The sequence below is a fragment of the Heterodontus francisci genome, unplaced genomic scaffold (genome assembly GCF_036365525.1).
Source record: "Heterodontus francisci isolate sHetFra1 unplaced genomic scaffold, sHetFra1.hap1 HAP1_SCAFFOLD_323, whole genome shotgun sequence".
Taxonomy (NCBI): Eukaryota; Metazoa; Chordata; class Chondrichthyes; order Heterodontiformes; family Heterodontidae; genus Heterodontus; species Heterodontus francisci.
The window spans coordinates 1,508,172-1,533,493 of record NW_027141078.1 but is presented as its reverse complement, the minus strand read 5'-3'; the positions used below and the strand labels follow the sequence as shown (position 1 = coordinate 1,533,493).

The 25,322-nt window shown below is 44.5% G+C and overlaps 1 protein-coding gene across 8 annotated transcripts in view; it reads left to right on the top strand.

Moving 5' to 3' along the window:
• The first annotated feature begins 3,433 nt into the window (after positions 1 to 3,433).
• Positions 3,434 to 25,322, top strand: part of LOC137361949 (adhesive plaque matrix protein-like) — a 94,346-nt gene continuing 72,457 nt past the window's right edge. For 7 of the 8 annotated variants that reach the window (XM_068026536.1, XM_068026538.1, XM_068026539.1 and 4 more), the window contains exons 1-5: positions 3,434 to 3,493; positions 14,573 to 14,593; positions 17,819 to 17,845; positions 19,021 to 19,092; positions 24,429 to 24,458. In XM_068026536.1, the coding sequence (XP_067882637.1) occupies positions 3,442 to 3,493; positions 14,573 to 14,593; positions 17,819 to 17,845; positions 19,021 to 19,092; positions 24,429 to 24,458 (202 nt within the window). In that variant the 5' untranslated portion in view covers positions 3,434 to 3,441. The remainder of the gene's footprint in view (positions 3,494 to 14,572; positions 14,594 to 17,818; positions 17,846 to 19,020; positions 19,093 to 24,428; positions 24,459 to 25,322) is intronic. The other variant, XM_068026532.1, reaches the window with a different exon arrangement.

The following is a 25,322-nucleotide window of genomic DNA, read 5'->3' as shown; positions in this document are numbered from 1 at the left end:
CGTTTTTTACCTATATCATTGGTGCCTATGTGCACAACGACAACTGGCTGTTCACCCTCCCCCTTCAGAATGTTCTGCAGCCAATCTGAGACATCCCTGACCCGTGCACCTGGGCGGCAACATACCATTCGGGAGTCTCGTTTTCAACCACAGAACCGCCTATCTACTCCCCTTACAATCGAATCCCCTTTGCCCTCTCTCCGGATGAGCTCTTCCCTCAGTTCCTTTCCCCATTGACCTCCTGTGCCCCCTCGCTCTGAAAGAGCTCTCCCCTCAGTCCCTTTCACCATTGCCCCTTGTGCCCTCTCTCAGAAAGAGCTCTCCCCTCAGTCCCCTTCCCCTTGGCCCCCTGTACCCTCTCTCTCTGAAAGAGCTCTCCCCACAGTCCCTTTTCCCATTCACCCCGTGCCCGTTCTCTGAAACAGTCTCCCCTCACTCCCTTTCGCCATTGCCCGCTCTGCCCTTACTCACTCTCTGAGTCTCCCCTCAATCCCTTTCCCCATTGCCCCTGGTACCCTCTCTCTCTGAAAGAGCTCTCCCCTCAGTCCCTTTCCCCATTCACCCCCTGTGCCCCCTCTCTCTCTGAAAGAGTTTTCTCTGGCGTAATGCAGTTTTGCAGAACAGGTCTTTGCTGTAACACTTTGTCGATTAGGGAACACTTTACATACAATGCAGAATACGCCTGTGATAAGGTGCCTCTGAGCGGTCGACTGGTGAACAAAATAACAGGTACTTTGCTGAACAGTTTGAGAATTGTGCAAGGATACGCTGTCTCTGCTTAGCTCAACTCATTTGTTTGTTCTGCCATCTTTACCACGTGCCTAATAGTACAGAAAAAGCAGCTCTAAAGTAACCAAATTGAATGATAACATGCATTGCTATCGTGAGAGAGAGGGACTGAGAGACACCAAACAGTGTACAGATATCACCCTGAGAGAGAGGGGACTGAGAGACACCAAACAGTGTACAGATATCACCCTGAGAGAGAGGGGACTGAGAGACACCAGTCAGTGTACAGATAGCACCCTGTGAGAGAGAGGGACTGAGAGACACCAGTCAGTGTACAGATATCACCCTGAGAGAGAGGGGACTGAGAGACACCAGTCAGTGTACAGATATCACCCTGAGAGAGAGGGGACTGAGAGACACCAGTCAGTGTACAGATACCACCTGAGAGAGAGGGGACTGAGAGATACCAGTCAGTGTACAGATATCACCCTGAGAGAGAGGGGACTGAGAGACACCAGTCAGTGTACAGATATCACCCTGAGAGAGAGGGGACTGAGAGACACCAGTCAGTGTACAGATACCACCTGAGAGAGAGGGGACTGAGAGACACCAGTCAGTGTACAGATATCACCCTGAGAGAGAGGGGACTGAGAGACACCAGTCAGTGTACAGATATCACCCTGAGACAGAGGGGACTGAGAGACACCAGTCAGTGTACAGATATCACCCTGAGAGAGAGGGGACTGAGAGACACCAGTCAGTGTACAGATATCACCCTGAGAGAGAGAGGACTGAGAGACACCAGTCAGTGTACAGATATCACCCTGAGAGAGAGGGACTGAGAGACACCAGTCAGTGTACAGATATCACCCTGAGAGAGAGGGACTGAGAGACACCACTCAGTGTACAGATATCACCCTGAGAGAGGGGACTGAGAGACACCAGTCAGTGTACAGATATCACCCTGAGAGAGAGAGGACTGAGAGACACCAGTCAGTGTACAGATATCACCCTGAGAGAGAGGGGACTGAGACACCAGTCAGTGTACAGATATCACCCTGAGAGAGAGAGGGGACTGAGAGACACCAAACAGTGTACAGATATCACCCTGAGAGAGAGAGGACTGAGAGACACCAGTCAGTGTACAGATATCACCCTGAGAGAGAGGGAGTGAGAGACACCAGTCAATGTACAGATATCACCCTGTGAGAGAGGGAGTGAGAGACACCAGTCAGTGTACACATATCACCGTGAGACAGAGGGGACTGAGAGACACCAGTCAGTGTACAGGTATCACCCTGAGAGAGAGGGACTGAGAGACACCAGTCAGTGTACAAATAGCACCCTGAGAGAGAGGGACTGAGAGACACCAGTCAGTGTACAGATATCACCCTGAGAGAGAGAGGGACTGTGAGACACCAGTCAGTGTACAGATATCACCCTGAGAGAGAGGGGACTGAGAGTCACCAGTCAGTGTACAGATATCACCCTGAGAGAGAGGGGTCTGGGTGACACCGTTCGGTGTACAGATATCACCCTGAGAGAGAGAGAGGGGACTGAGAGACACCAGTCAGTGTACAGATAGCACCCTGTGAGAGAGAGGGACTGAGAGACACCAGTCAGTGTACAGATATCACCCTGAGAGAGAGGGGACTGAGAGACACCAGCCAGTGTACAGATATCACCCTGAGAGAGAGGGGACTGAGAGACACCAGTCAGTGTACAGATATCACCCTGAGAGAGAGGGGACTGAGAGACACCAGTCAGTGTACAGATATCACCCTGAGAGAGAGAGGGGACTGAGAGACACCAGTCAGTGTACAGATAGCACCCTGTGAGAGAGAGGGACTGAGAGACACCAGTCAGTGTACAGATATCACCCTGAGAGAGAGGGACTGAGAGACACCAGTCAGTGTACAGATATCACCCTGAGAGAGAGGGGACTGAGAGACACCAGTCAGTGTACAGATATCACCCTGAGAGAGAGAGGACTGAGAGACACCAGTCAGTGTACAGATATCACCCTGAGAGAGGGGGGACTGAGAGACACCAGCCAGTGTACAGATATCACCCTGAGAGAGAGAGGGACTGAGAGACACCAGTCAGTGTACAGATATCACCCTGAGAGAGAGAGGACTGAGAAACACCAGTCAGTGTACAGACATCACCCTGAGAGAGAGGGGACTGAGAGACACCAGCCAGTGTACAGATCGCACCCTGTGAGAGAGAGGGGACTGAAAGACCAGTCAGTGTACAGATTTCACCCTGTAGGAGTGGGGTCTGAGAGTACCGAATTCTGGACAGTTGAGGTTCCATATATTACACCTGCCCTCACATACAACTGTTAGTTTCTTCCCTTCACTTCCTTTGCTGTGTACATTAAACCAACACCTGAATGTACTTTTGAGGTACCCATGAGAGGATTCTCAACAGTTCACTGCTGCGGATGTTCACATTTCCAGAAAAAAAATCTGGGTGAACTGAATTTGTTTAGCATTTTTAATCAGTTGCGATCTTAATCTTGTTTTATATTGAAGCCAAGTGTACTGAGGCATTTCGGAATCTGATGAAATCTGTGATGTTATCAGTAAAATCAGAGGTTGCGATGCAATCTCAGCTTGTGACAAGCCTGCCAGGTCTAAGCGTTACAGGTATAAATGCCCAGTGTTGAGCGATGGAATTGATTCAGCCTCAGATTCAGAAGACAGCACGATGATCATGAAGTTGCAGAGCCTCCTGTTACTACTCTGTGGGCTGGTTGCAGGTAATGAACATCAACACTTGTACCAGATGCACTGGAGATTTTCGCTCTCGCTTGACTCCAGCGCAAAAAGTGGTTGGGGAGGTTTATCCTCACTGGTACTGGGTGTATGTGTGTATATATATACACACACATATATATATGATCAAAGTCCTCAACCTTTTGTTGCAAAATTGCGTACAAGCGGCCAACTGTTTCATTCCTGTTCCTTCGGAATGAAAAACTGACAACTGCTTGTGCTGATTTTTAGCCAGTTAACCGCTTACAGCTGGCCAAGACACCGAAAGTCAACCTCAATCTTGGAAAATTGGCCTGTGGGTTTGTGACTCTGGAGTGATCGCTTGAGGGGGCAGTAGGTCAGATACTGACCTATCACCGTTTTGGACCTGGATTCCAATCCTGCCCAAATAGAGGGAGCTGAAGGGATGAGGGTATGACATGATAACCATTACAGAGACATCGCTGCCAGACGGTGAGGGCTTGGAATTAAATACACCAGGTTATAAGGCTGACAGGAAAGGACAAGATCAGTACAGTAGGTTGAGAAATGATCTTGGCTCGGAGGTTCGAGATGTCGAATCAGTTTGGGCGGAGATAAGAAATAGCAAAGGAAAGAAGTCACAGATGAAAATCATTTAAGGGCAGCCCCCAACAGTAGCTACAATGTAGGACAGAGTATACAGGGAGAACTAATGGGGGCAATTTTAATCTTCATACAGATCTGGACTCACTACATTGGCAGAGGTAGCCTGGAGGATGGGTTCATGGAGTGTATTCGGGACAGCTTCTTCAAACAGAATGTTAATCAACCAGGGAACAACCTATTTTAGACTTGGTAACGTGCAGTGAGGCAACATGATAGAATTTCACATTCAGTTTGAAGTGAGAAACTTTGGTCTAAAACTAGTGTCTGAAACTTAAATAAAGACAACTGCAAAGGTATGAAGTCAGAGTTGGCTAAAATGGACTGGGAAAACAGGCGAACCGGTAAGACAGTAGCTAGCCAGTGGCAGCTATTTAAAAAGACATTTCATAACTCTCAACAAAGATATATTCCATTGAGAAAGAAAGACTCCACCAGAAGAATGCACCATCCGTGACAAACGAAGAAAGTTAAGGATGCTAACAAATTGAAAGAAAAGGCATACAATTCTGCAAAGATTGGTGATAGGGTAGAAGATTAGGAAAACTTTAGAAACCAGCAGAAGAGGGAGAAATTAGAATATGAGAGTAAACTAGCAAGATATAGAAAAACAGACAGTAAAAGCTTCTATAAATAAATAAAAAGGGAGAGAGTAGCTAAAGTAAGCATTGGTCATTTCGAGGATGAGATGGGGAATTAATAATGGAAAACAAGGAAATGGCGGAGACTTTGAACAAGTATTTTGCATCTGTCTTCATGGTAGAAAGCACTAAAAGCATCCCAATAATTGTAGGTATTCAAGATGCAAAAGGGAGGGAGGAACTTAAAACAATCACTATTATTAGAGACAAAGTACGAGGAAAACGAATGGGACTAAAGACAGACAAGCCCCCAGGACTTGATGGCCTGCATCCTAGGGTCTGAAAAGAAGTGGCTGCAGAGATAGTCGATGCATTGGCTGTAATCTTCTAAAATTGCCTAGTTTCTGGAAAGGTGCCAGCGGATTGGAAAACCGCAAATGTAACACCTCTATTCAAGAAAGGTGGGAGGCACAAAGCAGGAAACTATAGGCCAGTTAGCCTACCATCTGTCATTGGGAAAATGCTAGAATCCATCAATATGGATGTAGTAGCAGGACATTTAGAAAATCATAATGCAATCAGGCAGAGTTAACATGGTTTTATGAAAAGGTAATCGTGTTTGACTGATTTATTAGAGTTCTTTGAGGATGTAACAAGCAGGGTAGAAACAGGGGGATCAGTAGATGTAGCGTATTTGGATTTTGAAAAGGCACTCAATAAGGTACCACATTAAAGATAAAAGCTCATGTTGGGTGACACAGGGCGCAAAGGGTGGTGCAGTGGTTAGCACCGCAGCCTCACAGCTCCAGGGACCCGGGTTCAGTTCTGGGTACTGTCTGTGCGGAGTTTGCAAGTTCTCCCTGTGACCGCGTGGGTTTTCGCCGGGTGCTCCAGTTTCATCCCACCGCCAAAGACTTGCAGGTGATAGGTAAATTGACCATTGTAAATTGCCCCTAGTGTAGGTAGGTGGTAGGGAATATGGGATTACTGTAGGGTTAGTATAAATGGGTGGTTCTTGGTCGGCACAGACTCGGTGGGCCGAAGGGCCTGTTTCAGTGCTGTATCTCTAAATAAAACAAAAATAAAATGTTGTTGGGAATAATATATTAGCATGGATAGAGGATTGGCTAACTAACAGGAAGCAAAGTCGGGATAAATGGGACATTTTCAGGTCGGCAAACCTTAACTAGTGGAGTGCCACAGGGATCAGTGTTGGGCCTCAACTATTTGCAAACTATATTAATGACCTAAAAAAGGGATGGGGTGCATTGTTGGCAAATTTGCTGACGATACAATGATAGGTGGTTAAGCAAATTTTGAGGAGGACACTGAGAGTCTGAAAAAGGATATAGATAGGTTAAGCGAGTGGGCAAAAATTTGGCAGATTGAGTATAATGTGGGAAAATGTGAGGTTGTCTACTTCGGTAGGAAAAATAGAAAAGCAAAAATATTATTTACATGGAGAGAGACTGCAGAATGCTGTGGTAAAGAGGGATTTGGGTGTACATGAATCACAAAAGGTTAGAGGACAGGTACAGCAAGTAATTAGGAAGGCAAATGGAATGTTGGCACTTATTGCAAGGGCGATGGATTATAAAAGTAGGGAAGTCTTGCTGCAATTGTACAGGACATTGGTGAGACCACACCTAAAGTGCTGCATAAAGTTTTAGTTTCCTTATTTAAGGAGGGATATTCTTGCATTAGAAGCAGTTCAGAGAAGGTTCACTAGGTTGATTCCTGGGATGAAGGGGTTATCTTAAGAGGAAAGGTTGAACAGGTTGGACCTAAACTCACTGGAGTTTAGAAGAATGAGAGGTGATCTTATTGAAACATGTAAGGTCTGAGGGGATGTGACGGGTGTCAGGCAAACCAAGAATGAGGAAAATTAATTTCGCCACATGAACATTGATTTTAAACTGCTGATGAAGAAAAAAACTTGCTTTAAAAAACACTTGGAGACTTTGGCTGGAGAGAGACAAGGGCAGAGGAGCTATTCCCTGTTCCAATTTAATCCACAATTGGACTTTTGATTACCAGACGTTGGAACATTCTCGGTTATCTGCTAAAATGGCTGAATACACAAACAGACGTGGTCAGACCAGTTTAGTCACATCTCTTTGAGAGAAAGAGAGAGAGAGAAAGCACAGTGCGAGCAGAACTTTAATTTTTGGGTATTTTAAGGGAGTAAAACAGAGAGGAAAAACACATAGAGTGACATCAGAGGAAAACCGTAAGTTCATTGATTAGTAAGTAGCTGCCAGTTGAATTACCTATTCTAAACTGATTTCAGATTAAAGGTGAATAGGAGAAAACTTTGACCAGTCAGAAATTTACAAAACAAATTAAAATCTAATCAAATAAAATAGAGATGCAGGGCCAGGTGATGTGTTGTACCTACATGATGTGGGAGCTGGTGGACCCCATTGTGGTTCCTGGTGAACACATCTGGAGCAAGTGTTGGCTGCTCGAGGAACTCCAGCTCAAAGTTGATGAGCTGGAGTCTGAGTGTCAGACATTGCGACACATCAGGGAGGGGGAGAGTTACCTGGATGCTGTGTTTCAGCACACAGTCACACCCCTTAGATTAACTACCTTGAATTCGGCCAGTGGTCAAGTACAGGAGGCTGTGACTATGAGTGAGGCAGGTAGAGGGATCCAGGAGGTAGTGTTACAGGAGCCTCAGCCCTTGTCCTTGATAAACAGGTTCATGATTCTTGCTCCCTGTGTGGATGAGAGCAGGGACTGTAGGGAGGATGAGCAAACTGACCATCGCACCATGGTACAAGGAGCCATTCAAGTGTGAGGGGAAAAGAGAAAGGTAGCTATAATCGGGGATAGAATAGTTAGGGGCATAGACACTGTTCTCTGTGGCCAGGATTGAGAGTCCCGAAGACTCTGTTGCTGACCTGGTGCCAGGGTTCAGCATGATATCTCATCTAGGCTGCAGAGGAACTTGGAGTGGGAGGGGAAAGATCCAGTTGTCGTGGTCCACGTAGGTACCAACGATATAGGTAGAACGAGGATAGAAACATAGAAAATAGGAGCAGGAGTAGGCCATTCGGCCCTTCGAGCCTGCTCCACCATTCATTGTGATCATGGCTGATCATCCAACTCAGTAGCCTGTTCCCGCTTTCGCCCCATACCCTCTGATCCCTTTAGACCCAAGAGCTATATCTAACTCCTTCCTGAAAACATACAATGTTTTGGCCTCAACTGCTTTCTGTGGTAGTGAATTCCACAGGCTCACCACTCTCTGGGTGAAGAAATTTCTCATCTCAGTCCTGAAAGGTTTACCCCGTATCCTTAGACTATGACCCCTGGTTCTGGACTCCCCCGCCATCGGGAACATCCTTCCTGCATCTACCCTGTCAAGTCCTGTTAGAATTTTATGGGTTTCTATGAGATCCCCCCCTCACTCTTCTGAACTCCAGTGAATATAATCCTAACCGACTCAATCTCTCCTCTTACGTCAGTCCCTCCATCCCAGGAAGCAGTCTGGTAAGCCTTCGCTGCACTCCCTCTGTAGCAGGAACATCCTTCCTCAGATAAGGAGACCAAAACTGCACACAATATTCCAGGTGTGGCCTCACCAAGGCCCTGTATAATTGCAGCAAGACATCCCTGCTCCTGTATTTGAATCCTCTCGCTATGAAGGCCAACATACCATTTGCCTTTTTTACCGCCTGTTGCACCTGCATGCTTATCTCCAGCGACTGGTGTACGAGAACACCCAGGTCTCATTGCATATTCCCCTCTCTCAGTTGATAGCCGTTCAGATAATAATCTGCCTTCCTGTTTTAGCTACCAAAGTGGATAACCTCACATTTATCCACATTATACTGCATCTGCCATGCATTAGCCCACTCACTCAACTTGTCCAAATCACCCTGAAGCCTCTCTGCATCCTCCTCACAACTCACCCTCCCACCCAGTTTAGTGTCATCTGCAAATTTGGAGATATTACATTTAGTTCCCTCATCTAAATCATTAATATATATTGTGAATAGCTGGGGTCCTAGCACCAATCCCTGCGGTACCCCAGGAGTCACTACCTGCCATTCGGAAAAAGACCCATTTATTTGTTTCCTGTCCGCCAACCAATTTTCTATCCATCGCAATACACTACCCCCAATCCCATGTGCTTTAATTTTATATGCTAATCTCTGATGTGGGACTTTGTAGAAAGCCTTCCGAAAGTCCAAATAAACCACATCCACTGGCTCCCCCTCATCAACTCTACTAGTTACATCCTTGAAGAATTCTAGTAGATTCGTAAATCCACGTGGGAACGCAGTATGTAAGTTATTGTGTGACATTTTGTGTGGCACAGTAGCGCAGGGGCAGCACAGTGACGCAGTGGTTAGCACTGCAGCCTCACAGCTCCAGGGACCCGGGTTCAATTCTGGGTACTGCCTGTGCGGAGTTTGTAAGTTCTCCCTGTGACCGTGTGGGTTTTCGCCGGGTGTTCCGGTTTCCTCCCACATGCCAGAAGACTTGCAGGTGATAGGTAAACTGGCTATTGTAAATTGCCCCTAGTGTAGGTAGGTGGTAGGGAATATGGGATTACTGTAGGATTAGTATAAATGGGTGGTTGTTGGTCAGCACAGACTCGGTGGGCCGAAGGGCCTGTTTCAGTGCTGTATCTCTAAATAAATAAAAATAAATAAATATTACACAATACCCAGTCAATCAGATTAAAGAGGTAACAGCGTGGCTCAAAGTTTGGTGCGGGAGGAAAGGGTTTGAATTCATGGGACATTGGCAACAGTACTGGGGAAGGAGGGAGCTGTTCCGATGGGACGGGCTCCACCTGAATCATGTTGGGACCAGAGTCCTGGCAAATCGCATAACAAGGGCTGTAGATAGGGCTTTAAACTATACTGTGGAGGAGGGTTCTGTTACATGGAAAATTAGGAAGTCAAAGTTAAAGGAGAAGGTAGGAGTGCAGGTTAGTGATGAGGCTGATTGTTACCAGAAAATAAAAGGAGGGACAGAACGTGTGAGGTCATATTGCACCAAGGAATCATACAAGGGTAGGGAAATTTGATAATAGAACAAACTTAAAGGCTTTGTATCTGAATGCACAAATGATTCAGAATAAAATTAATGAGTTAACAGCGCAAATAGATGAATGGATATGAATTAGTGGCGATTACTGAGACATGGTTGCAGGGAAAACAGGTTTGGGAATTGAATAGCCAAGGGTACTCAGTATTTCGGAAAGATAGACAGAAAGGAAAAGGAGGTGGTGTAGCTTTGTTAGTAAAGGAAGAGATCAATGCTGTAGTGAGAAATGATATAGGCACTGGAGATCAAAACGTAGAGCCAGTCTGGGTAGAAATAAGAAATAGCAAGGGAAAGAAGACCCTGGTGGGAGTAATCTACAGGTCCCCAAACAGTAGTTCCGCAGTGGGGCACAATATAAACCAGGAAATACTGGGGGCTTGTAAGAAAAGTACGGCAATATTATGGGCGAATTTAATATGCATATAGACTGGATTAATCAAATTGGCAAGGGTAGCCTCGAGGGAGAGTTATTTGAATGTATTAGAGATTGCTTTTTGGAGCAATATGTTGTGGAACCAACCAGAGAGCAAACTATTCTAGATTTGGTAATGAGGTGGGATTAATTAATGATCTCTAGGGAAGAATGATCATAGCATGCTTGAATTTCAAATTCAGTTTGAGGGCGAGAAACTGGAGTCCCAGACTAGCATTCTGGAGTTAAGCAAAGGTAATAGGCATGACGACAGATTTGGCCCTAGTGGACTGGGCAGGAAGACTAAAAGGTAGGACAGTTGATGAGCAGTGGCAGATGCTTAAGGAGATATTCAATTCCTCCCAACTAAATATATTCCAGAGAGGAAGAGGGGAAAAAACATCCATGGCTAAGCAAGGAAGTTAAGGATAACATAAAAGACAAAAACTAAGGCATACCATATTGCAAAGGCCAGTGGCAGGCTGGAAGATTGGGAAACTTTTAAAGATCAACAAAGTGTTACTAAAAAAGTAATAAAAAGAGCAAAGGTAAATTATGAATGAAAACTAGCGCAAAATATAAAACGGATAGCAAAAGTTTCTATAAGTATATAAAAGGGAAGAGAGTAGCTAAAGTGAATGTTGGGCTCTTGGAGGATGTGACTGGGGAGTTAATAGTGGGGAAGATCGAAATGGCGGAGACGCTAAATCAGAATTTTGCCTCAGTTTTCACAGTGGAGGACACTAGTACTATCCCAATAGTACCAGGTAATGCAAAGGTTATAGAAAGGGAGGAACTTAGAACAATCATCATCACTAGAGAAAAAGTACTGAGCAAACTATTGGGATTGAAGGCAGACAGGTCCCCAGGGCCTGATGGCCTACATCCTTGGGTCTTAAAGGAAGTGACAGTGGAGATAGTGGATCCATTGGTTATAATATTGCAAAATTCCCTGGATGAGGGGACAGTTCCAGTGGATTGGAAAAATTATATTATTATTATTCAAAAAGGGAGAGAGGTGGAAAGTAGGAAATTATAGACCAGTTAGTTTAACATCTGTCGTTGGGAAATTGTTAGAATCCATTATTAAGGAAGTAACAACAAGACATTTAGAAAGTCAAAACACAATCCATCAGAGTCAGCATGGTTTTATGAAGGGTAAATCGTGTTTGACTAATTTGCCAGAGTTCTTTGAAGATGTAACAAGTAAAGTGGATAATGGGGATCCTGTAGATGTAGTATATCTGGACTTTCAGAAGGCATTTGATAAGGTGCCGCACAAAAGATTAATACACAAGGTAAGATCACATGGGGTTAGGGGCAATAACAAGGTACTATAGCCAAATTTGCAGATGACACTAAAATAGACTGGATAGTAAGTTGCAATAAAGAAATAAGAAATTTACAAAATGGATATGGATAGGTTAGGTGAATGGGTCAAAATTTGGCAGATGGAGTTTTAACGTGGATAAGTGTGAGGTTATCCATTTTGGTCGGAAGAATAGAAAGGCAAATTATCATCTAAATGGAGAGAAACTTCCAAGTGCTTGGCTGCAGAGAGATCTGGGTGTCCTCTTGCATGAATCACAGAAAACTAGTATGCAGGTGCAGCAGGTAATAAGGAAGGCAAATGGAATTTTGGCATTTATTGCTAAAGGAATAGAATATAAAAGTAGGGAAGTGTTACTGCAACTGTACAAGGCATTGGTGAGACCGCACCTGGTGTATTACGTACAGTTTTGGTCCCCTCACTTGAGGAGGGATGCAGTTTCATTGGAGGTAGTTCAGAGGAGGTTCAGTAGATTGATTCCAGAGATGAGGGGTTTGTCTTATGAAGAGAGATTGAGCAGTTCAGGCCTTTACTCGCTAGAGTTTAGAAGAATGAGAGGAGATCTAATTGAGGTATATAAGATGATTAAGGGGATTGACAGAGTAGACGTAGAGAGGATGTTTCCTCTGGGGGGGAAATCTAGAATGAGAGGTCATAGTTTTAGGATAAGGGGTAGTAGATTTAAAACAGAGATGAGGAGAAATTACGTCTCTCACAGGGTCGTGAGTCTGTGGAATTCACTACCCCAGAGTGCGGTGGGTGCCAGAACATTGAGTAAATTTAAGGCGGAGATAGACAGACTTTTAATTAGTAATGGGTTGAAGGGTTATGGAGAACGGACAGGAAAGTGGAGTTGAGGCTGAGATGAGGTCAGCCATGATGGTATTGAATGGCGGAGCAGGCATGAGGGGCTGAATTGCCTACTCCTGCTCCTAGCTCTTATGTTCTTATAATTGGAAAGCTGTGAACAAGGATTCACCAAGGGGGAGCTCAAAACACAGTGTGTTTTAAAATTAAGCCCTGTTACAATAAGATCAGGTGAAGACACCTTTCTCACTTGGGCGTAAGATAAGGTAGATGCCGAGATGTTTCCCCTCATGGGGGAATCTAGAACTAGGGGTCACAGTTTCAGAATAAGGGGTCTCCCATTTAAGAGGTACATGAGGAGGAATTTCTTCTCTCAGAGGGCCGTTAATCTTTGGAATTCTCTACCCCAGATAACAGTGAAGGCTGGGGCACTGGGGGGACGGGGTGAGCAGGCAGAAAGTGGAGTTAAGACTACAATCAGATGAGCTAAGATCGTATTGACTGGCATAGCAGGCTCGAGGAGACGAATGGTCTATTCCTGCTCATATTTCTCCTCTTCCTATGTTCCTTAGGGGCCTTGGATTTAAATGCAGCCCACGACAGAAAAAGCAAAGAAAAGACTTGGATTTCACAACTCCGTTTATGACTTCAAAATGCCCCAGAGCACATTTGAAGCAATAAAGTACTTTGGAAGTGGAGTCACTGTTGTAATGTAGGAAACACGATAGCTAACTTGCACACAACAAACTTCCAAACGCAGCAGTGTGATAAATGACCAAACTGCCTGTTTTAGTGACATCGGTCGAGGCATAAATATTGACCAGGACACTGGTAACACCCCTGCTCTTCTCAAGCTCCCTCGACACTGTCCCCATCAAACACTCCCCAGGACAGGTACAGTACGGGGGGTTAGATACAGAGTAAAGCTCCCTCTACACTGTCCCCCATCAAACACTCCCCAGGACAGGTACAGCACGGGGGTTAGATACAGAGTAAAGCTCCCTCTACACTGTCCCCCATCAAACACTCCCCAGGACAGGTACAGTACGGGGGGTTAGATACAGAGTAAAGCTCCCTCTACACTGTCCCCCATCAAACACTCCCCAGGACAGGTACAGCACGGGGGTTAGATACAGAGTAAAGCTCCCTCTACACTGTCCCCATCAAACACTCCCCAGGACAGGTACAGTACGGGGGGGTTAGATACAGAGTAAAGCTCCCTCTACACTGTCCCCCATCAAACACTCCCAGGACAGGTACAGCACGGGGGTTAGATACAGAGTAAAGCTCCCTCTACACTGTCCCCCATCAAACACTCCCCAGGACAGGTACAGTACGGGGGGGTTAGATACAGAGTGAAGCTCCCTCTACACTGTCCCCATCAAACACTCCCCAGGACAGGTACAGTACGGGGGTTAGATACAGAGTAAATCTCCCTCTACACTGTCCCCCATCAAACACTCCCCAGGACAGGTACAGCACGGGGGTTAGATACAGAGTAAAGCTCCCTCTACACTGTCCCCATCAAACACTCCCCAGGACAGGTACAGCACGGGGGTTAGATACAGAGTAAAGATCCTCTACACTGTCCCCCATCAAACACACCCCAGGACAGGTACAGCACGGGGGTTAGATACAGAGTAAAGCTCCCTCTTCACTGTCCCCCATAAAACACTCCCAGGACAGGTACAGCACAGCATTAGATACAGAATAAAGATCCCTAAAAAGAGAGAAAAAACAAACCCGTGCTGTCAGATTAAGCCCGAGAAAATGCAGCCTAATGGTACAGTGGTGATGTTTACTGCTGAAATTCAGGATTCTTCTGGAATCTCTTGCAGTTAGAAATAGATGAATCAGGTTTGATGTTGAAATGTTGCCTGCCTGAGGGTCGAGATTACAATATTGAGACTTGAGAAACTATCCCTGGTGTCCTGGACATTACCAGATTGCTGTTTCTGGGACATTGCTGTGCATATAATGGCTGCCACATTTCCTACACAACAGTTATGATGCTTCAAAAAGTACTTGACTGGCTGTAAATTGCTTTGAGACGTCTGTGATCATGAAAGGCGCTATATAAAAGTCTTTCTTCTACATGAATTAAGTCAGTAGAATTCTCATGCCTATGTTATATTTGCAAAAACTTGGGTTGGGCAGTTACAAATGGAGCGAATTGGTGTGCGGGATTGTTACAGGGTGCTCAGCTAAATTCAATGTTAAATCCAATGTGTTTTCTCCACAGATCAGCTTTCTGCCAAACCAGGTAAGAATTCAAACTCAATTTATTCACATTTTGTTTTTTGGTGCAATGCTTAACAATTTAAATTTTACATCACTGATATCTGGGATGAGGCAAATGGATGGACTTTAGCTGACCCTCCCGTTACAATAGATCTAGATATCTTTTAAACAAATCCTCTGCACCAGTTCCCCTGGTCATTTCTTTCCATCTTCCAATTGTATTGTATTTTTAGCAGTCTGACTTTTCTCTCAACCAAGGGACAGACGTTTCTTCGGCTATCACTGAATCCGTTGCCTTCCTTCTTCTGGAGAAATTTGCAAACATGATTGGGCACATAAACTGTGTTCCTGCCAATGTTCTGCTGAATTGAGAAGAGGGGGGCGGAAATTCATTTGTGTGCAGAAATGGGCAGCTACATGGATGATGACTGCGCCTGAATCAAAAAGCCCAAGGCATCTAATATTGCCTTTGGATGAGGAGACGGTTCCAGTGGATTGGGAAAATAATAATATAACGCCCTTCATTCGAAAAGGCAGGGAGGCAGAAAGTCGGAAATGATAGACCAGTTAGTTTAACATCTGTCATTGAGAAATTGTTAGAATCCATTATTAAGGAAGTAACAACAAGACATTTAGAAAGTCAAAACACAATCCATCAGAGTCAGTGTGGTTTTATGAAGGGTAAATCGTGTTTGACTAATTTGCTAGAGTTCTTCAAAGATGTAACAAGTAAAGTGGATAATGGGGATCCTGTAGATGTAGTATATCTGGACTTCCAGAAGGCATTTGATAAGGTGCCGCACAAAAGATTAATACACAAGGTAAGATCACATGGGTTAGGGGCAATTTAATAGCTTGGATAGAGGATTGGCTAACCAACAGAAAACAGAGAGTTGGGATAAATGGGTCTTTTTCTGGTTGGCAAGATGTAACTAGTGGGATGCCACAGGGTTCGGGGTTCGGTCCTCGGGCCCCAACTATTAACAATATACATTAATGACTTGGATGCAGGGATCGAAGGTACTATAGCCAAATTTGCAGATGACACTAAAATAGACTGGATAGTAAGTTGCAATAAAGAAATAAGAAATTTACAAAATGGATATGGATAGGTTAGGTGAATGGGTCAAAATTTGGCAGATGGAGTTTTAACGTGGATAAGTGTGAGGTTATCCATTTTGGTCGGAAGAATAGAAAGGCAAATTATTATCTAAATGGAGAGAAACTTCCAAGTGCTTGGCTGCAGAGAGATCTGGGTGTCCTCTTGCATGAATCACAGAAAACTAGTATGCAGGTGCAGCAGGTAATAAGGAAGGCAAATGGAATTTTGGCATTTATTGCTAAAGGAATAGAATATAAAAGTAGGGAAGTGTTACTGCAACTGTACAAGGCATTAGTGAGACCGCACCTGGAGTATTACGTACAGTTTTGGTCCCCTTAGTTGAAGAGGGATATAGTTTCATTGGAGGCAGTTCAGAGGAGGTTCAGTAGATTGATTCCAGAGATGAGGGGTTTGTCTTATGAAGAGAGATTGAGCAGTTTAGGGCTTTACTCGCTAGAGTTTAGAAGAATGAGAGGAGATCTAATTGAGGTATATAAGATGATTAAGGGGATTGAAAAAGTAGACATAGAGAGGATGTTTCCTCTGGGGGGGGAAATCTAGAATGAGTGGTCATTGTTTTAGGATAAGGGGTAGCAGATTTAAAACAGAGATGAGGAGAAAGTACTTCTCTCAAAGGGTCTGAGTCTGTGGAATTCGCTACCCCAGAGTGCGGTGGATGCCAGGACATTGAGTAAATTTAAGGCGGAGATAGACAGATTTTTAATTAGTAATGGGTTGAAGGGTTATGGAGAACGGACAGGAAAGTGGAGTTGAGGCCGAGATGAGATCAGCCATGATCTTATTGAATGGCGGAGCAGGCACGAGGGGTTGAATTGCCTACTCCTGCTCCTAGTTCTTATGATTGGTCAGAATGCAAAGTGTAGCAGAGAATAACTAAAAGGTTAATTAGGAGAAAGACAGCAGTGGAGAATGGGTCATTGAACAATTTAAGACTGAGTTAGATAGATTCTTGATTGACAAGGGGGGTCAAAGGGTATAGGGGGTAGACAGGAAAGTAGGGTTCAGGACACAATCAGATCAACCATGATCTTATCAAATGGCGGAGCAGGCTTGAGGGGCCGAATGGCCTGACCCTGCTCCAAATTTGTATGTTCGTAAAAGGCTATTTACCAAAATGGAGGCTGACGGAATAGGAGGGTTATTGTCAGCTTATATGAAAAAAATTGGCTGAAGGACAGTAAACGCCAAGTCATGGTAAGCGGAGGATGGTAAACAGAACGGTTCCCCAAGGGTCAGTGCTGGGACCACTGCTTTTTTTGATACGCATAAATGACTTTGATATTGGAATACAGAGTAAACTTTCAATGATTCCAAACTTGGAGGTGTGGCAGACAGTGAAAATAATACCAATCCATTGCAACAGGACATAGATCGGCTAGCAGAATGGGCAAACAAGTGGCAGATGGAATTGAATAAAGAGAAATGTGAGGTGATGCATTTCGGCAAAAGGGATAGAGAGTGGCAATATAGACTAAAGGTTATAGTTCTGAAGTGCGTACAGGGACATAGGGACCTAGGGGTTCATGTGCATAGATCTTTAAGGGCAGCAGGACATATTGAGAGAGTGGTTAGCAAAGCCAATGGGATCTTGGGCTTCATAAATAGAGTACAAAAGGAGGGTGGTTATGCTGAACATTTATAAAGCTCTGGTTCGGTCACAACTGGAGTATTGCATGCAGTTCTGGTCACCACACTTTAGGAAGGATGTGAGGCTCCTTGAGCGAGTGCAGAAGTGATTTATGTTCCACGGATGAAGGATTTTAGTTATAAGTTTAGGCTGGAGAAGATGGGGTTGATCTCCCTGGAGCAAAGGAGATTGAGGGGAGATTTGGTAGAGGTGGGCAACATTCTGGCAAGAAGGTAAGAAAACAGGAAAGGAAAGTAATGGGAGTCAATGGGCATTTTTGAGGATGAGCTGGATGGATATTTTTACCGAGGGAGGATTGTGTTTTACAGGGAAGTTAACAATGTACCCTGAATTTATCTAGCTGAGGTTCGGTGACCGAATACTTGAAACAGTCAGAACTAGGTTTTGTGTGCTGGATGTAAAGTTTTAAATGACCCTTTTTTCTTTCTTGTACTCAGACATCTTTCTCTGTTAATACGCATGTTTTCTATTCATAGTGATTGTCACCAAAGAACCAACTAAAAGTAAGGATTTACAATTCTTTCAGATAACATTCTAAAGCACTTTTCCACCCATTAACTCCACTGTTGTAATGACAGGTTAACACAGCAACCTTTTTGCAGCACAATAAGGCAGATGGTTTAATCGGCTCACCTGATTTTCCATGGGATTCGCTGAAGAAGAAATGGTGTATTAAGGAACTCGGGGAAACTGTCAGATCTATTTCAATACTGCCAGCTGTGGCTGAAAAGTGGAGTCTCCCCTCTGAAACAGAAGGATGAAGGTTCAAGCCCTAGTACAGAGATCTGAGCACAAAATCAAGGCAGACAGTACTGCGCAATGCTGAGGGAGGTGCTGCTCTCTCTGAGATGCCATCTTTCTGACGCCCTCTCACTTGGCAAACCCACTCCCACGGAATTATTTTGAAAGTTAGCAGGAGCTGTCTCCCCTATGTCCTGACCAGTACACAATATAAAATCCTTCAAACGTCACACACAAAAAAAAGCAGATTATCTGAACATTATTATATTGCAGTTTGTGATCACTTGCTGTGTGAGAGAATCAGGAGGAACTAAAAGTTAACCATGAAGTGTGGGACTGCAGTCATCTCCATACCAGAGCACCTCGAGTTGGCAGGCTCTCATTTGCTCTGATAGATTATTGAAACAGTAGGACAGTGTGCCAACAATTTAGCAGATTTTGTGATAATTTCCTTGCTCCACCAGCACACAGATTATTGTTCAATTTTTAATATGGTGATTGCTGGTTTTAATATTCCAGTCCTGAACTACAACAGCTATAAGCAGTACTGGGAATACGTCCACAACCCTCAATTCTCCTTCCAGACACATTACTGGAGAGAGGTGTTTTCCAGACTGGTTTCTGCATTGTGTAAAGGGTACTAACACCCTCAGAATGTCAAAGCCTTCAAGTACAGAATAAAAACCAGAATTAATCTGATGGGAGTAAATGGACACTTTTAAGGATGGGATGGATGGATAGTTTTACTGAGGGAGGGTTGTGTTTTCCAGAGATATTAACAATTTACCCCGAATTTATCCAGCAGAGGTTGGGTGCCTGAATGCTTGGAACAACAGTCAGAACTAGTCTTTATGTGCTGGATTGAAAATATTAAGTGGCCTTTTCTCCTTGTACACAAACATCGTTCTCCATTAATATACATGTTTTCTATTCATAGTGAAGAAGTACCAAGCTTATGAACCTCCTAAAGTTATAACGAAGATCATTAAAACCCACAAACCTGATAAAGGTAAGTGTTATGGCCAGGTGAGGAGGGGGTCTCAGGCTTCCCTTTCGCCCTGTCTCTGGTTTGACCGCAACAGGGCTTATCCTTTTTAAACACAGTGATTGAACTTATCACCTCAGTGACTGCTTTCTCCTGTTCCGCTGATATAATTGCAAATGAACCAATCAGACAGGTTTTCTTGAGATTATACAAGAAAGATGTAAGTTTATTATTCTTAACATTCTAACCTGGTTGAAATTACTAAAATACGCTACGCATTCACACACACACACACACACACAAATAGATTACAGAGGGAAAACAGATTTGCTTGTTGGAGTAGAGTCCGTAATAAATGGAATTTAAATACTGAATATTAGTCCCAGAGTCCTCAGTTGAAATCGTAGTCATGAAGTTCTCGTTGGCCACGTGCACAGTTGCGGGTTTGCTTCTCAGGGTCTGGAAGGCAGAAGAGAGAGTTTGGTCCTTGTCCCTTAGTTGTTGGCTGTGGCAGTCTGGTCTTTACCAGAGAGACAGAGAGAGAGAAAGAGCTGCTCCCTGGATCACTTTTCAGTTATCACTGCGGTAAAAGATTACCACCTTCCCCAAGCTGCACAAGCAGTCACATGACATTACCAAAACATCTTTGCGGTTTTGAGATCCTTCTGGAATTTTCTCTGAGATTCAAGGCTTTACCCCTCAAGCTGTCCAGTCACATTTGGTGGGGAGGGAGAGGTTGGCTCTTTCAAAGACAATGGGTGTCGATGGCCTCTGATGACCACATTGATAAGGCCATTTCAGGTAATTTCATCAGAGAGCATCCCATTGTTCTGGCTGGATTGAGAAGGTCATGTTGTCTCCAGTCTAATATGTTTGTCCAAATGTAAATTGCAGTGGCCCTCTTGGCTGCCAGTTTTCTTTTTAAAAAAGTTATTTGTAAGAATTTCCAGTAAAAATTTAAGGCAAGATTCCAACCAATGAAATTAATATTTCCCATTTGGCATGTAGGGTTTTCATGACACCACCGTACCACGCAGAATGAAATGCGACATTGGGAGCATTTCATTACAGCAGTGGAAAAGAAAACAAAGGAAAATAGACATTCAATTTTTTCATTCACTGTCATTCACTTAGAAATCTTAGAATTGTTACAGCTTGTCTTTTTTTCTCTGCAGTAGCAAGACTGATTTAATTGCCCTTTTTCCCTTGAAGTTTGTCTGGGATGGTTAGATGTTGTCCAATGGGTTTAAAGTTTCTTTAGCATCAATTTGTAATAATGTGGGGATGGTCATCTTAATAAACATGTAGTTGTTGTGGAAGCTTTGTGTCTGCAAATTTCCATGATTGTCCAGGGCAAGTTCTCCTGCGGGCATCAGTTTTAACCCCTCGGTTGCTGTCTCTGCAGCATGTAGTTCTAACCTTCAGGTTCCAGCACTTTGCTAATTTCACTCCCTATGGTGACATTGGGTAATAAATTGGTTTTAAGCCCCTATGAGGTCTCAGGGATTTCCTCTGGGCCCTTGTGCTTGCTGGAGTCTGAAGTGAATTTGTGGGATTTGATTAGCTTTGGGCATGAGCCCTGTTCAGTAGGTCCTGCATTGGGTAGATCCACGCTGACCTCACTTTTAGTGTTTAGGTGAGTCAATCAGTCAGTGCTGTTCACTTTCAAGTATCTTTGTTTCCTATTACTCTTTGCTGTGTGAAGGGTCTCTTTGCTAATTTCCCCCATGTCCTCTGGGACATGCCTGCTTGCAGGTAGCTGTCCAACTTCCACTGCAGTGCCTGTGGCACGTCGACTAGGTGGAGCATCGCCCTCACTGTTGGTTTGCCTTTTTGGGAACTTTCCTTGTCCTTGCAGGGTTCTGTAAATGCTGATGGCAGCCTTGGTATGGTTTTTCTTTGGCCTGCATTTACATAGGAGGGTGTGGGGTCTAACTTTTCCAACATTTCAGAGTTGGCTAACTGGACAGTAAGGGATTTCACTGGGAATCCACCTAGCCCTCCTTTTCCCTGCCCTCACCGCCCTTTTTGTCCCCTTCCTGCCTAGCTGTCTGCCAGACCTGACCCTGTCTGTCCCCTTTTGTTTCCGGCAGGAGTCACCCACAATTCACCAGCCCTCTGCTGGAGGATTCCCCAAAAGCTGGTACAGGAGTTAGAGGTGCAGATTTTACTGTAGGTTGGGGCTTTCCCACAACCTGGCACAGGTTGGCAAGTTTTACAGAACTCCAACACATTTTTGTGGAGTTTTGGCCAGTCAAACTGGTGTCTTATGCGGGCTTTGGTTTCTCGTAAATCGAAATGTCCAGCCATTGTAAACTCGGAGGCCATTCTTAATATTTCTTTACGGTATCTCGGCAGCGCCAGTAACTGGTGATCCACTGTTCACTCTTTGCTCTCAGGAGAGCCCCACTTCCTCATCAGCACCTCATTCTTGAGGGCGGCACAGTGGCGCAGTGGTTAGCACTGCAGCCTCACAGCTCCAGGGACCCGGGTTCAATTCCGGGTACTGCCTGTGTGGAGTTTGCAAGTTCTCCCTGTGTCTGCGTGGGTTTTCTCCGGGTGCTCCGGTTTCCTCCCACAAGCCAAAAAAGACTTGCAGGCTGATAGGTAAATTGGCCATTATAAATTGTCACTAGTATAGGTAGGTGGTAGGGAAATATAGGGACAGGTGGGGATGTTTGGTAGGAATATGGGATTAGTGTAGGATTAGTATAAATGGGTGGTTGATGTTCGGCACAGACTCGGTGGGCCGAAGGGCCTGTTTCAGTGCTGTATCTCTAATCTAATCTAATCTTTAAATAGTAGCAATCAGGGGCTCCCTCTGCTTCAGTTTGGGCAGCTTGTGCTAACTTCCTTAATACGGGGTCGGCTTGCTGAGCCTCAACCAGAGAAGACTAGTTTAACCTATTCCCTGGGCCCTCTAACTCCCCAAAGGAGGTTTCAGACAAGCAGGGTCATCTGTCTGTAGTGCCAGTTCAGTCTCCTCTGAGGGAGCTGGTCTGGCCATGGTCCGAGTCACCACAGAAACATGGGGCATGCAGGGCTCCATCTTCTGCAACTGCCCTGTTTCTCTGACCTCCTACGGTCTACCACTACAGGGGAAGCTACCACCTTTGGCTCTGCCAGATCATTACCTAGGAGCAGGTCAACCCCATCCAGAGACAGAACGGGGACAATCCTCATGGTCACCGGTCCTGAAACTAGGTCGCTCTCCAAGTGCACCCGATATAAAGGGACAGGCGTACACCGCCCTCTGATACCATTCACTACCAGTTTCCTATTTCACTGCACTCTCTGGGGGAGAGGTCATGCCTTTTGCCAGCAAAAAGGATCTGGTGGCCCCTGTATTCCTGAGTATGATGATTGGCTTGCTTGCCCCACTCGAGGGGTATGGGGCTCACTGCATTTGGATACAAAATCCTGATCTATTGTTCCACTCTCAGGTGAGATTCAATGGAGGAAGCCTGAATGCAGAACTCCCCCGAAGCACAGACTACTACGATCACTGATACATTGCTCCCACTGTTCTCTGTCACTCATTGCTTTACAAAGATATCTCAATGATACTTTCTGTGAAATGAACCATCAGTGTTCAGCTTCCAGTTCCTGGGCTGCAGCTGTAGTTTGCCCATTAATAAAGCATCTTTAATCCAATCAAAGTAATGCTGGTTATCCTGATGTTAATTTGCTGAGAATTTCAGGAAAAACATTTAAAGCGCTAGAATTTGTCTTGTGCAGTGGAAATTTTTTTAATTCTTTCATGGGAACTGAGGCAAGGCCAGCATTTGTTGCCCATCCCTCACTGCCCTTGACAACACAGTGGTTTGCAAGGCGATTTCAGAGAACATTTAAGAGTTAACCAGGTTGATATGGGTCTGGAGACACAGAAAGGTCAGATGAGATAAGGACGGTAGATTTCCTTCCCTAAAAGGCATGAGTGAACCAGATGGGTTTTTATGACAATGGATTAATGGGCCGTACTGGATCAGCAGCCCATTATACCCAGTTCCTGATACTCAGTTCCACTTTGCTCAGTGGAATTCAATATCAGGTGCTGGGTAGAACAGGCGGCTGACCCAATACCATCCAATATACGTCACTGTCTGAGACACATTTCTATCCGAAAGTCTATCACCGGTTGTAGCATTCATGCTTTTGTCCCACAGAGTGTACATTCAGATTCGTTTATTGAACAATGATCACTGAATCCTGAAATTACCATGAAATATAGAAAAGAATTCTGATTAATGTAACCTGCACCTTCCCAATATACCGACACACCCAGCATACAAAGCAGGAATCCACGATTACATTTATTTTCCACCCCTTGTTTCTCCGATGAACCGTACATCAGGAGGCCCGAAAGGATAAAGAAATGGTTAGAGGGAGGGCAGCGTCCATTCCTCAGTTCTGATTACTGATCTTGTTGGGATCTGACCGCTTTCAAGCACATTTTTCCTTCCAACAATTTAATCCTGAATTTGTGCTATAAAGATGGTGAAATATTCAACATCAGCAGGGTGTTTCAAAGGGCAATCGCGGATTGGCCGGCCATTTCAAACCCACCTAACTGTGCTCTCTATTAACTTGAATAAAATGGAGATACAGGCGGGATGTATAACTGATGGTCATTCCGTTATCACCTGTTCCATATACTGGCTGAAATTGAATTCCAAACTCCTGATCTCACATTAGCTCGCCCAGTGTTAACCCAATTGGTTTCAATATTCCAATCCCAAACTCATAAACAGTGATGATAATATCACCATGATCCTCAACCTTCCTCCCAGACAGCTGTCCACCCAGTCCCATTTGCAGGTGTCAATAGGCACCAAGCAGTTACCTTCTCGAATGATCCAAAGCTGTGTGACTGTGGAGCTGTTACTGAGAGTGAACCGTGTGGAACAACCTCCCAGGATCTGAAGTTAAACCATGTGATACCAATGACCAAACATTGAGCAGGTTCACCTCAACCACCCATTTCTCCTAAACAGCTTGGTGACTCCACTGAAATAGTAGATCGAAGTGATTTGCACCAAAATGGAAAGAATTTATACACTGATATTCACCTGCTCAGAATGTCAAAGCTTTTAAAAAGGTTTAGACAACAGAGAAGGAATCTGATGGGAGTCAATGGACACTTTTAAGGATGGGCTGGTTGGATAGTTTTACTGAGGGAGGGTTGTGTTTTACAGAGATATTAACAATTTTACCCTGAATATATCTGGCTGAGTTTGGGTGACTGAATGCTTGAAACAGTCAGAACGACTCTTTATGCGCTGGATTGAAAGTATTAACAGGCCTTTTCTCCTTGTACTCAAACATCTTTCTCGATTAATATACATGTTTTCTATTCACAGTTCCCAAGTACCAAACCTATCAACCTTATGGTAAGTATTTACAATTCTTTCCGATAACATTCCAAAGCACTTACCCACCCATTAACCCACTCTCAAAATGACAGGTTAACACAGGAACCTTTTTGCAGTCCCATAAGGGAGATGCTTCATCAATTCATCTGATTTTCCACAGTATTCGCTGAAGGAGAAATGGTCTATGTGGGATCTTGGGGAAACTGTCTGATCTATTTTAACTTGTTCCAATCAGATCTTTTACATGAAAAGGAAGATGGGACATTGATTAAAGCTGTCACTAAACTCCCAGATTTCCTTGTTGAGGTTATTATTTTGAATTGATCTATTGTTCCACTCTCAAAGAACAATACAGCACAGGAACAGGCCATTTGGCCCTCCAAGCCTGCACTGATCTTGATGCCTGCCGAAACTAACACCTTCTGCACTTCCGGGGTCCGTATCCCTCTATTCCCTTCCTATTCATGTATTTGTCAAGATGTCTCTTAAACGTCGCTATCGTATCTGCTTCCACCACCGCCCCTGGCAGCAAGTTCCAGGCACTCACCACCCTCTGTGTAAAAAACATGCCTCACACATCCCCTCTAAACTTTGCCCCTCGCACCTTCAACCTATGTCCCCTAGTACTGACTCTTCCACCCAGGGAAAAAGCTTCTGACTATCCAATCTGTTCATGCCGCTGAGAACTTTGTAAACCTCTATCATGTCACCCCTCCACCTCCGTCATTCCAGTGAAAACAATCCGAGTTTATCCAACCGCTCCTCATAGCTAATGCCCTCCAGACCAGGCAACATCCTGGTAAACCTCCTCTGTACCCTCTCCAAAGCCTCCACGTCCTTCTGGTAGTGTGGCGACCAGAATTGCACGCAATATTCTAAGTG